General features: G+C 37.8%; 2 protein-coding genes across 2 annotated transcripts; both read left to right on the top strand.

The window, feature by feature from the left end:
• Positions 1–49: 49 nt before the first annotated feature.
• LOC107048679 (IQ and ubiquitin-like domain-containing protein) lies at positions 50–2,241 on the top strand. The gene is made up of 4 exons (XM_015272027.1): positions 50–237; positions 327–554; positions 620–1,164; positions 1,787–2,241. Exons 1-4 carry the CDS (start codon positions 50–52, stop codon positions 2,239–2,241), a joined length of 1,416 nt encoding a protein of 471 aa, XP_015127513.1.
• A 6,916-nt stretch (positions 2,242–9,157) lies between these two features.
• On the top strand, positions 9,158–11,803 carry LOC107048615 (IQ and ubiquitin-like domain-containing protein). The gene is made up of 2 exons (XM_015271901.1): positions 9,158–9,270; positions 11,335–11,803. The coding sequence occupies exons 1-2, from the start codon at positions 9,158–9,160 to the stop codon at positions 11,801–11,803; spliced, it is 582 nt and encodes a 193-aa protein (XP_015127387.1).
• The last annotated feature ends 746 nt before the right edge of the window (positions 11,804–12,549 follow it).

Here is a 12,549-nt window from a genome sequence, read left to right as displayed (position 1 = left end):
ATAAGCAGAAGAGAAAATGTCTTTGACTGCGGAAGTGAGTGATGGAAGAATGGCAAAACCTTACTTGGGCGGCTGGCGACACAAAATCACTGGGGTGATTTATTTGAATGCAGCATGTCAAACGGGTCCACCGAGCAAAAGCAATCTCGGGAATCTCCGTAGTCGTAGTGCACAGTGTATTGACACTAGAGATGCTACCGACCAGTCAAACACAGACGTGTCAACGCAGATGTGGAGGTGACGATTATATTGTTTCGCGTTTCACTCTACTCGGCAAACAATCCGATATCAAATGCATTGGTTATCGTTGAATTATATTTATTCAGGCCGGATTGTAACATACCCTGCGAGAACGATAGATACATGATAGCGGGACGATACGAATGTCACGAAGAGATGCTGAATAGAATCGATTACGATGGAAAAGCTAGGATCATACAGAGATGTTATCGAGGCTGGAAAATGCTGAAGAACATAAAAGAATGTACCGAGGAATATCGAAGGATCGTGGGTGACTGCAAGAAATTCGAGGAGGAAAGGGATGACCTTTACAGGTACATTTCCTCACGCTCTAAACTCATCAACTGGAGTAAAACATTTTGACCGATTTGCTGATTAGAAAAAGACATCAGATTGAAATTCTTCGTCAACTGTATCCGAAAAATCGTTCCGACTTTGATAAAATCTACAGTCTTATCGAGAGTTGGAAAAATTCACAGTTGAACTTCATAAAAAGAAACTATTTCGAAGCCTCTGGGAAAGCTCAGCACTCTCAAGTGCTGGAGAAAACTGTTGAGATGCTGAAGTCCGTTGAGAAGCAAAGAAAGTCAATTCTTGTAAGGCATCGGGAAGAGAAGTTGGCCAACTTTCTCAACTTCCACTGCAAGCCAGTTAAATGGACTGGATACAAAGGGAAGCCGATAGAGATGATTACACTGAGGACGCAAAAGGCACGGGAATATAAAATTATTCATGATAATTTATGCAGCAGTGATATTACGTTGGAAGAAAGAATTGAAGTTTTGATTTTGTTGAGACGCGGACTGGAGTCGCATAAGTGCGCAGCCTCTCGGGGTCTTACGGATCTCATTGAGCAGGAGATTTCATTGTCATCGAGGGGTATCAAGGAACTTACTCTTGAGAATTTGAAGAAACGAATTTCCCGTAGATATGAAATGATAAAACTTTCCAAGTTCAATGGTGAAGTGGTGAAATGAGTCAGTCGAGTGTATTCTTTGTAAATAACTTCGAATGCGTGGGAGAGGAAAAATTTATCTGCAAATTTCTTTAGTACAGAAAGAAAAGAACTACAAAAATTCTGCTATCTTCGATTCCGAGATAGTGAGCGAAACAGAACTCGAAGCAAAAGTTTATTTCCACCAATTCACCATTTCACTGAAGATTTTATCAATCTTTGTAAATTTTTTCTTCTATTTTCCTCCCTCAAGTGTCTTTCTTACACTTCATTCGCAATTCCCACAATTGCTGTGCCAACGATGCTCAACTCATGGACCTGCAATTATCGGAGCCAGAAGGCGCCGAGAGAATTCTCTGTCGAAGTTGCATGAGATTACTACCCTGCACTCGTTTCATCGCTCACGTGCGAATGAAAAAATTATCCTGTTGTGCTGGTACGTCATTTTCTCTTATGCTCCTCTTAACAAACTCCTCCAGCAAACATAAAATGCATAACTCGCCATAAAATAGGAGTTTACCAACATTATTCTCCATTGAACTGCCGACATTGAATATTTTAAAAATTACGAGGTCACTTTTATATCGTCAGGTTGCCACTGGCTACGACAGCACAGTGTGGAAAAAGTCGACTATGATCCATACACATATCTTTTGAATGGCATTCGTGCGGATGAGCATCGTAGAAATTGCTTCTCAATGCTCCTTTACGTTATTCAAGAGCCAGGAATTTATCACCTCGTGTGCAACATCTGGCATGGTCGATCGATAGTGAGTGAGGTTGACGACATATTTCGGTTGCGACTCGTACGATTTAATGTCCACAAAGAGTGGGCACCCTGGAACTGCATTCTTCTGACCGACGAGGAGAGTGAAGCGCATTATTTCATCGAGGATCTGTCAACTGTTTACTCGAAAATTCTTCTCGATCGAGTTTATCTAGCTCATGAAATAGCGAAAACACATTTTGAGGAGCTGTCAAAATTCGAGGAAACATTACGGACGTCTGAGCGCTATCGAATGATCCACGATTCGATCGATTTCTGATAACTCGAGTAATAAAAGATATGGGTGAATGAGAACATGAATAAAGTCTTAAATCCCTTCAGACTCTGAGGTGCACTTTATGTCAGACAAATCGGCTCTTCTTACGTATATTCCGAACGCCTCATGAGGATCAAATGTTCTAGTTCGGGAAAAGCTCTTTCATGCATAAACCGATCGACCAAACGGTGTAGTTACTACTGGCAACCCCATAAAATCCGTCTTCTCCTCTTCAACTGCTTTCTCGAGACAATTCTATTCCTCGAGAGAGCAGTGTCGCTTCTTCAATCTGTTTCTCTTGCCGCTCTGTGTTGAGTAATTACTGTGATTGTGTTGGTTGACGCAACTGCGGTGTAGCGAACGTACTTTCATCACTCACGATTGGAAGTTTGAAAATGGGTGGTAAATAAATACAACAGAAATGGTGGAAAATCTTGACGGTAAAAAAGGGAATTCTTGATTAAAATTATTCATGTTATAAATACGTGTTTTTTAAAATTTAATTTAATTTAAAATTTAATTCGTGGGTGAAATGGGTTTATCATCTCGCCAATTGGTGTTTTTTTAAGTAAAAAGGAAATTTTTTTTCAAATGAAACTTCTGATTTGAGGAGAGAATTTTCTCTACAAATTCGGAGAAAAAATCGAATTGAGTAATAACATTGAAAAAATATCTCGTGACAAATATTTCCATCCCCAATTATTTGACTTCACAATGATATTTGAAGTTTTCAAAAGAAAGTGAGACGCGCGCTCCTCCGTTGACTTATCTATTATCCAAGTGCCTTCTATCTACGTAACGTCTTCACGTGAGTTCAAACTTTTCCAACTCTGGTAATGCACGAATTGTGGAGAGTAAAAGTTATTCCGCATAGTGCCTGTTATAAGTCCTCTCTTATGCACTTGAGGCTTTTCACTCGGGAGTTTCTGAAATAAACCACCCCCATAATTATACGGAGCTACGGGCTTTTCCTCTCTTACATTCTACTGACGTTATATCGCAGATGTACTTCTCACGTGGATGTAAATCACCCACGCATGAGGCAACCCTCCAGTGTGCGGAATTTTACGCTCACTCTTTTTGCGAGTGAATGGGATTTTATGATGGATGATATTACATTTTGATTTTCTGAAGTCACGAGGGAAATATTTGAAGCCATTTTGAGTGAACTGTGCCGTGATTTTGGGGGTTGTCTGCATTCACTAATTACGTTCTTTCCGAATAAAAAGTGTAATGGGGGATAGCAAATTTTCTATGAACACATTTTTCGAGAGCAAAATCAGAGCTACAAAATTTGACGTAACTAGAACAGGGCGCGCGTATTGTTTTGCATGGATGCCGGAATGGTAACACCTTACCGTTTCTCACTTTCATTAATTTTTATCTCAATAATAATGCAGGAAACATGAATGGTCTAAACAAAGTTTTTTACAATGAGAATTTAATTGTTGAATAATTTATTTGGGATCCTCATAATCCTCTTCATCGTCTGCGTTCCTCTTTTGCTTTATGCGTTCTTTTTCATTTTTAGGGATGTATTATGTACTGTATACATAGATGCTATCCGATATAGATATATTTTTTCATCACGCTGTGACGAAAAGTGAACTTTTCGGCACGCTCCGCGTGCCTAAAAGTCCGATTTCCGCCACATTGTGATGAAAAATATTGTTCGTAACTCGTGAAAAAATGTTTTTTAGCTCGTGGGACTATATCACTCGCCTTCGGCTCGTCATATAAACCTCCCACTCGCCAAAAAACACTTTTTTGCACTCGTTACGAAATATACTATTTTACAGAAATATATATTTTTCTCAATACTACAGTAAGAAACGAATTTCTCATTCTTTACAATTATGTAAACAAAAGATTACAGTACATAAAAAACATACGTAGACATCATATGGCGTTACTTGATAAGTGGAATAGAGGCTTCAAAAATCGTTGCACTGAATTTTTTTAAAGTTGATAAATGCGTTTGGTGACTTTGCAATAAACTGCAGCATGTCCTTTTAAATCTTAAAATTATCAACACCCCATTCCCATTTCGAGAGATAGGGGAGGGTAAGGCAAAACGGACCCCTAGGGCAAAACGAACCACTGATAGAAAATTTGGTAATTTTTGTTTTTGCTTCCGAATGGAGCAAATTCAAAGTCATTTGCGGTTAGAGGTGATTAGCAAATATGATCAAATTGCGGTTTAATGACACTTGTTGTCTATAAAACCCCTGTGACGATTACGATCCAAGAAACTCACTTTTAACTCAACACATTCAGTGTTCTTGATTTGAAAGAAAGAAAAAAAACAAAAATTACCAATTTTCTGTCAATGGCCAGTTGTGCCCTAGAGGTCCGTTTTGCCGCCTCGGTCCGTTTTGCCCTACCCTCCCCTACTCTCATATCCGTCGGCATTAATAAAAAAAACATCAATAGGGAATGTATTTTTGTTTCAATCGGTGCAATGAAATATTCATGATGAATTGAAACGTGTCGAATCAATAACGTGTAATGTATACGAGAATACTGGATGCACGTGCTTGACGTTGGTTTGCATAATAAGCCCGTAATTTAATTCAGTGTTTTAGTCACTTAGTAAAAAAAAAAGTATCAAAATACTGATGAATAATGGATTTTTCACCGAGTGACCAACTTATTGCCCGCAATTCTGATTTTTTTAATGCAGATCATCGAAATTGTTAGAATACAGACGAAATGCAGACGAATGAATGTAATGTGTCCATTTGAATTTCGCCACTGCATGTGAGATTTGAATGTAAATTTTGCGAGTGCACTTTCTATAGCTGCATTACCTATTCCAGCTTGGTTAATAAATCTTGTATAGCCCACCCCTGCCCTGAAAGTGCCATTCCCCGTGGAAGACATCGTTTGAGATTGAAGTGGCATTTCTCAGTACATTCAATCCAGCCGGATGCATCCACAACAACATTACAATATCTAGTTGTGTGGTTTCTCAAGTGGAATGATAATGGTGAGGAGACGTTCTCTATGTTCTGACTATTGAGGCGCATCTCAAGACAATATCACCGAAAAGTTAGTCCCTATGGATCTCCAGAAAAAATTCTGAATGACTTAATTTACTGCATGTTCCTAAGTTACTGAGTTTTACATCCTCATGCGTTGATGAAGGCAATAATGACTGTTTAAATCAAATGAGAAATTAATTGTTAATTAATTTTTTGAATCAAGTAAGAAATAATTTCACGACATTTCTATCTACTGTAAACTAAAAAGAAATTCACTATATTCGGAATTTATCAATCTGCGACGGATTTGGTTTGCATGTCCGCATTTTATTATTTATTATCTCCTAAACTATGTAATAAAACTAGTTAGAATGCTTTTGTGTAGCTAGGGAATATTATAAACATTATCTGTGAAAAACATGGGGACAATCGTAAGAAAATCCTGTGTTCTAGGGATGTACCTCACAGACTGTCTCTTTAAAGGCGAAAAAAGGAGAGTGTCCTTAACCCTAGACTGGTCACCATGCGAGGGAATTGCCGCAACACGTCGTTTTATTCACCTTGCCATCGACTGGTTGACCGGAAAAATTTGAGAAAAATTGAATTCGTCAATTGAAGTATCTGGAAAATTTTAGTATTTTTTTTCAATATTGTATGTTTAACTCTGGGAGAAAAAAAATTATTTCCAACGGGCGAACAATTTTTTCCCGTGTTAAATGAAATTGCCTGTTGCGCGACGTTGCTGGGAACTCGCTAAACGCGCCCAGGAAGTGTAGAGTGGATTCGGCAACGCTGGAGCCTCAATAACACGGCGGCAGTCTCCCGCGAAGGTGACTAAAGTCGCTTTTTCCCGGCAGGTGACCAGACTAGGGTTAAATTAAGAATGGGCCATCCCATAATGAACACTTTTGATTTCATCAGAAATATTCATCACTCGAAAACGACGTAATATTTTCAGAATTCAGAATATCAGAATTTTTCACTCCGGAATTTCAAAAATGATTGATTCACGAAGTTTTTTTCTCCTCTGATGCATAATTCCAATCGGAGAGATGCAAGGGAATGTTCGTTATTTCCAATATACGAATATCTGGGCGCATTCATTGATATTGATTTTGCCCGCCTGCTTTACCAACTGAATCGCGAGTTTGGCCAGATTTTGTATACCCTTTACATTCTTTTGTACCCGCTGATCCATTTGAACCAGGATCATATATTCATTATCTACAACGAGGATTGTTTTGATTCCATGGAATATTCCATGATATTGATGATCACATTTGAGAGTACTACTTCCATTATATATGTGGTTTGCATTATTATGGCCATTGTGTCTGGAATTTCAATGGTGTATTCATCAAATTGTAGGTCAATTAGGGTTGTCATGACCTCTTTTTATTATAGAAAAAAAATGAATCATGGGAGATGGCACGATGAAAAATATGACAATAGAATCACTGCGAAAACTAATGTCTGAATTTCAGACACTATTGTAGACACTTTTCGAACACCTTTGGGACGATTTTGTAGACACTTTTGGGACTTTAAAATGTGTCTGAATCAATGGAGGTATTTTAATTTCAGACACCAAGATGCCTGAAATTAAGATACAGACATGAGTTTCAGACACAAGCGGTGTTTGAAATTTTCAGACATGAGTTAGATTTTCAGACACTTTTAAAGATTCAGACGTTTTTCGCCATCTGCCATCATAAATTCAGATGGTTGTCAGATACCTAGTTTTTGCAGTGGATGAGTCAACTTTTCAGACATGAGAAATATCTTAAAAATTAATGGTTGAATAAACTTTGCCGTCTGAATCAGGTGGAATATCTTAATAGTGAAATGTTTGAATCGCTCATAAATAACTGAATTTCAGACACAGAAAATATCTCAATATGAATACCTGAAATTTTTCAGACACAAAAAATGTCTACCATTATTTTCAGACAGAAATGATTGAACTTTTTAGACATTAGTCAGATTTTCAGAAACTTTTGAAGATTCAGACGTTTTTCACCATCTGCCATCATAAATTAAGATGGTTGTCAGACACCTAGTTTTTGCAGTGGATGAGTCAACTTTTCAGACATGAGAAATATCTTAAAAATTAATGGTTGAATGAACTTTGCCGTCTGAATCAGGTGGAATATCTTAATAGTGAAATGTTTGAATCGCTCATAAATAACTGAATTTCAGACACAAAAAATGTCTACCATTATTTTCAGACAGAAATGATTGAACTTTTTAGACATTAGTCAGATTTTCAGAAACTTTTGAAGATTCAGACGTTTTTTACTATCTGACACCTGGTTTTTGTAGTGATGTCCTGTGAAAGCCTCAACTGGGTATTCTGGCCAATAATTAGACCTAAAATTTACAATTTCAGCATTAACGACAATCTAATACGTATAAAAAATTGATATGTTGTCTTTACGTAATGATTTATCATTCACTACTCAAATAACGGTCTAATAATGAATAGCTCGCGGTGTTTGGCTTATAATCCGACTTACGTTCAACACAATTTATAACATCACCTGCCATTCAATTTCATGTAACTCCCCAGTCCACAGCTAAAAAGTTAGTAAATGGGATTGAAAAGGAAAATGTAATTTTCAGAATGTAAAATATGATAACGGTAATGGAGATTGAAGATCGCACGGAGGATAAAGAATTTCTGGGTGGATGGAAGAACGTAGTAACAGGGAAGGAGTACCATGATAGTGCAACTCAGACAAGCTCGTGGTATCACGTCGATTGTGAGGAGAAGCCCGTTGTCGTTATCACGTCGACGTGCAAGTATACAACGGTATCCCGTGACACAGCTATCCAGACGTATTTTTGGCCGGACTCGGGGGACAAATTACTAACACCATCCTCAGCATCCAGATCTCGCCTTACGAGTGACGAGTTACGACTCAAGGCGAAAGAATTATTTCTCACGAGGAAATTTTCACGGTGCAATTTCATTTTCCTCTCATACTTAACGATTTGAACGAAAAATTTGCGCTCACGGCTTCATTGATTGCAGGTTGGAGGAGGAGAGTGCTATTAAGATTCAAAAGTTCTTCAGGTAATAATCATTGATTGTAAAAAAAACTAGGGACATCAACTTCTCTCTAATTAAAAGTATGACGAGACGAACAAGATTCCAGCGATTTCTCAAATGAATTTCCTCAATCCGGGGTTTTTCTCATACCTTGGAGGGAGTTCTCAATAGAAATGGCTTTCCTATTGTAGAGCTTGTCGAACCAGAACTGAGATTTCATCATTGGCGCGCTTTGCAGTACAAACCCGCACCCATCCACCCGTATCTGGAGAACTAGTTCGCCTGCCCGAAGGTAACAAGTTCGAAATAGTGGAGCATCATGCACCGAAAACCCGTTCAGACTTCGAGATGCTGCGAAACGTCCTAGACCACTGGCGTATCCTGGAGAATGAACGTGTCGATCGGACGCTATTCGATAGTTCCAAAATGGCTGCCAAGACTATGATTCTCCTCCGCGAAATAGAGCTCCTGCGGTCGATAGAGCGGGTCAAAATGCAAGTACGAGATGAGAGGAGAGAGCGCTGTAATCTCGATTACCTGGAGATATTGGCGAGACCCGAAATATGGAGGTAAGGGTATGCATGGGAAAAAGTGATGCTCCATGTTATTTTTTTTTCTATTTCTCTCTCTTTTCACTTCCGCTCAACCCTTCTGGAGGACTCGAGATGGAAAAACTCTGGAGGTGGAGACACTGAGGGTGGCACGAGCACGAGAGTGCAGAGACATGTACCGTGCATTGACTGAGGAGAAGGCTAACCGAATTTCTATGCTCTACACTCTGAAAAAGTACATTCTTGGGCACACTTGCCAGAGTTCTAGGGATCTTGAGTATCTCATCACGCAGGAATTGGATTTTTCCACTAAAAATTTTGATCCCCAAATGATGGTGCAGTTGAGGAAACGGGTTAAACTAGCTTTTTTCAAATTTACATTGGACTGTTGTGAACCCAGAAGACGCAACATAACGTCTGAGGATATGAGAAAGTTCTGTATCAGGTGAGAAAAGAAATCAATTCATAAAGATAGAGAGTTTTTAATTGAAGTGACGAACAGTTTAAAATAGATTATTGAATTATAGTTTCCAATAATATGCATGATCAATTCCCTAGCGAAGAGCTAATGCGGTGTAGGTCTTAAGGGTTTCCTATACTACTTAAACCATATGAATATGAGAAAATTCTGTGTCAGGTGAGAAAAGAAATGAATTCGTAGATCAACCTCGTTGCCGATGAAGATTAATAAAAAGTTTTTAATTAATGGAAAGCTTTTTATTGAGGTTAATAACCGCTTTTAGTTGATACTAATAGAAACCTTCCAATTGAGATGCATAAGGTGCATTCCATCGCGATTCATAGAGTTGTTAATTGAAGTAACGAACAGTTTAAAGGAGATTCTGAGATATACGTTCAAGACGGTTCTAGAACTTCATTATTGAATTACAGTTTCCAATAATACAGATGAATAATTCTGTAGCGAAGAGCTAATGCGGTTTAAGTCTTATCTCATGGGTTTCCTTTACTACTTAAATCAGCCCTACGGGGCTAGCGCACTGCGGTGGTGGGCAGGCTTAGCTTTGGGAAGCTAAGCAGCGCGGTGCGTGGTCACTAGATGGATGGGTGACCGTGAGGGAACACCTCAGGAAAGAAATATTGTTTGGAAAAACTGGAAAGAGCATTTGGGAAAAATAAATATGCGGAAAAAAACGGGATGAAGGAATAAGAAAACGGAAAAAGCGAAAGGTATACGGTGAAATGGAATAAAAATAAATACTACTTAAACCATAAAAATATGAGGATATCAGAAAATTCTGTATCAGGTAAGAAAAAAAATAAATGGGTAAGGAAATCCATAAATAAATTTGGAGAGTAAATCAACGTCGTCGCAGATGAAGATTAATAAAAAATATTCAATTGAAGTAATAAACCGTTTCTAATAGTTCAGATGAATAATTCTGTACCGAAGAGCTAATGCAGTTTAACTCTCATGGGTTTCCTAAACTACTTAAGGGGAGACTACTATGAGTTTTAAAAGTCGTGGGTTATTGGAGTGAGACTTCATACGTTTTATCATTTAAGATCGATTATATAGATCTGAAAACGAATAATTAGTGCAGAAAAAAATTTTTTTTAGTGTTCGTTTGCCCGAAAACGCTTAAAATGCCAAAAACAGTCCAGGGCCTTCAATTTTTGAGCTACGAAGGATTTTTTTTTCAAAATGTTCGGAAAAATATGTGGAATAACAATGATGAGTTAGTTTTTTTTTAAATCGCCTCTTACATGGCTAAATTTGCTTTTTTTGTATTTTTTTTACACAAATAGGGAATTTTTTTATAGGAAACGAACCGAAATCAGCTGTGTAGAAGTCGAATTCCAAAAAACTGGCTCGTAATTGTTGTTCCACATATTTTTTCGAAAATTTTGAAAAAAAAATCCTTCGTAGCTCAAAAATTGAAGGCCCTGGACTGTTTTTGGCATTTTAAGCGTTGTCGGGCAAACGAACAATAAAAAAAATTTTTTTTATTGTTCGTTTGCCCGACAACGCTTAAAATGCCAAAAACAGTCCAGGGCCTTCAATTTTTGAGCTACGAAGGATTTTTTTTTCAAAATGTTCGGAAAAATATGTGGAATACCAATGATGAGTTAGTTTTTTTTAAATCGCCACTTACATGGCTAAATTTGCTTTTTTTGTATTTTTTTTACACAAATAGGGAATTTTTTTATATGAAACGAACCGAAATCAGCTGTGTAGAAGTCGAATTCCAAAAAACTGGCTCGTAATTGTTGTTCCACATATTTTTTCGAAAATTTTGAAAAAAAAAAATCTTTTGTGCCTAAAAAATTGGGGCCCTGGACTGTTTTTAGCATTTTTAGCGTTTTCGGGCAAACGAGCAATAAAAAAAAATTTTTTTGGAACTAATTATTTGTTTTCAGATCTATATCTTCTAGATCTTCAACATATGAAAAGTCTTACTCTAATAATCCACGACTTTTAAAACTCATAGTAGTCTCCCCTTAAGCCGTTTAACCGCTTCGCTACTGAATCATTAAAATATTTTTTCAGATGTGGCAAACTACTACCCTTCGCAATGTTTACCGATGACAGCAAGAAAGCCCTTCTGACCTGCGACAATTGCACAGTAATTAAACCCAGCAAGGATCCAGCAATATTATACGAACCCTACGAACAAATGTTGAAGGACCTTCGCAAATCAGAAGCCCAAATGGGCGCCTCTAATGGCCTTGCTTTTAGAATTGGTCCACGTGTTCTCCATCATCTCGTCAATTCCATCTGGCATGGCAAGTCTGGTATTTCAGAATTTGACGATTTATTCCAATTACGTTTACTACGATTTCAATCGGATCTCGAATGGTCTCCGTGGAATTCAATACTCCTCACCAAGAGGGAAGCCGCCATTCATCAAGCCATGACGAATCCTTGGGAATTGTACGATGCCAGTCTAGTTCAGAGGTTTGTGCTGAGGAATCTACAAGCGAAATTGTGTTTCGATTCGTTATTAAAAGTGAAATAATGTTGAATGGTGAAATGGGAGGGAATAAAAAGCCCCTGGGGCATTGGAAATATCCACGAACGAATCTGAACTCGGAGTGAATGTGTTTTTAAACTAGTGCTAAATGTCAGTGGAAGCTAGACAGTAAACAGGAGGTTCATATTCGCATTTTTTCGAGTCCCCCTCTGTCTGAAAAAAATGTTTGACTCTCCGTCGGAAACCAATTTCATCCGTTTTATCGGTCCGAACAGATTAAAATCTGTTCCACTGATCCATATGGAGCAGGAAAGTTCTAGCGACGCTTGAGATAAATTGAAAAGAATGAAAGTTACAGTGAAATTAGATATTTTTTCTTCGATTTTATGAATTTGTGAAATAAAAACAGATAATTAAAAAATTTCACAATTTTTTTCCCCATTTCCGTCGGGAACCAATTTCATCCGTTTTATCGGTCCGAACAGATTAAAATCTATTCCACTGATCCATATGGAGCAGGAAAGTTCTAGCGACGCTTGAGATAAATTGAAAAGAATGAAAGTTACAGTGAAATTAGATATTTTTTCTTCGATTTTATGAATTTGTGAAATAAAAACAGATAATTAAAAAATTTCACAATTTTTTTCCCCATTTCCGTCGGGAACCAATTTCATCCGTTTTATCGGTCCGAACAGATTAAAATCTATTCCACTGATCCATATGGAGCAGGAAAGTTCTAGCGACGCTTGAGATAAATTGAAAAGAATGAAAGTTCCAGTGAAATTAGATAT

The sequence above is a fragment of the Diachasma alloeum genome, unplaced genomic scaffold (assembly GCF_001412515.2).
Source record: "Diachasma alloeum isolate Michigan unplaced genomic scaffold, Dall2.0 Dall_scaffold_00176, whole genome shotgun sequence".
In the NCBI taxonomy this organism is placed as follows: Eukaryota; Metazoa; Arthropoda; class Insecta; order Hymenoptera; family Braconidae; genus Diachasma; species Diachasma alloeum.
The sequence above is the reverse complement of the archived record's forward strand: the minus strand, read 5'-3'. Positions and strand labels throughout refer to the sequence as shown.

Excerpts from the sequence above, each read along its gene's own strand:
- LOC107048679 (XM_015272027.1), top strand. The coding sequence starts at position 50 with ATGGCAAAACCTTACTTGGGCGGCTGGCGACACAAAATCACTGGGGTG. Across the intron at positions 238-326 it reads GTGTCAACGCAGATGTGGAG|GCCGGATTGTAACATACCCT; the intron begins GTGACGATTATA and ends ATATTTATTCAG. Across the intron at positions 555-619 it reads GAAAGGGATGACCTTTACAG|AAAAAGACATCAGATTGAAA; the intron begins GTACATTTCCTC and ends TTTGCTGATTAG.
- LOC107048615 (XM_015271901.1), top strand. The coding sequence starts at position 9,158 with ATGGTGCAGTTGAGGAAACGGGTTAAACTAGCTTTTTTCAAATTTACA. Across the intron at positions 9,271-11,334 it reads ATGAGAAAGTTCTGTATCAG|ATGTGGCAAACTACTACCCT; the intron begins GTGAGAAAAGAA and ends ATATTTTTTCAG.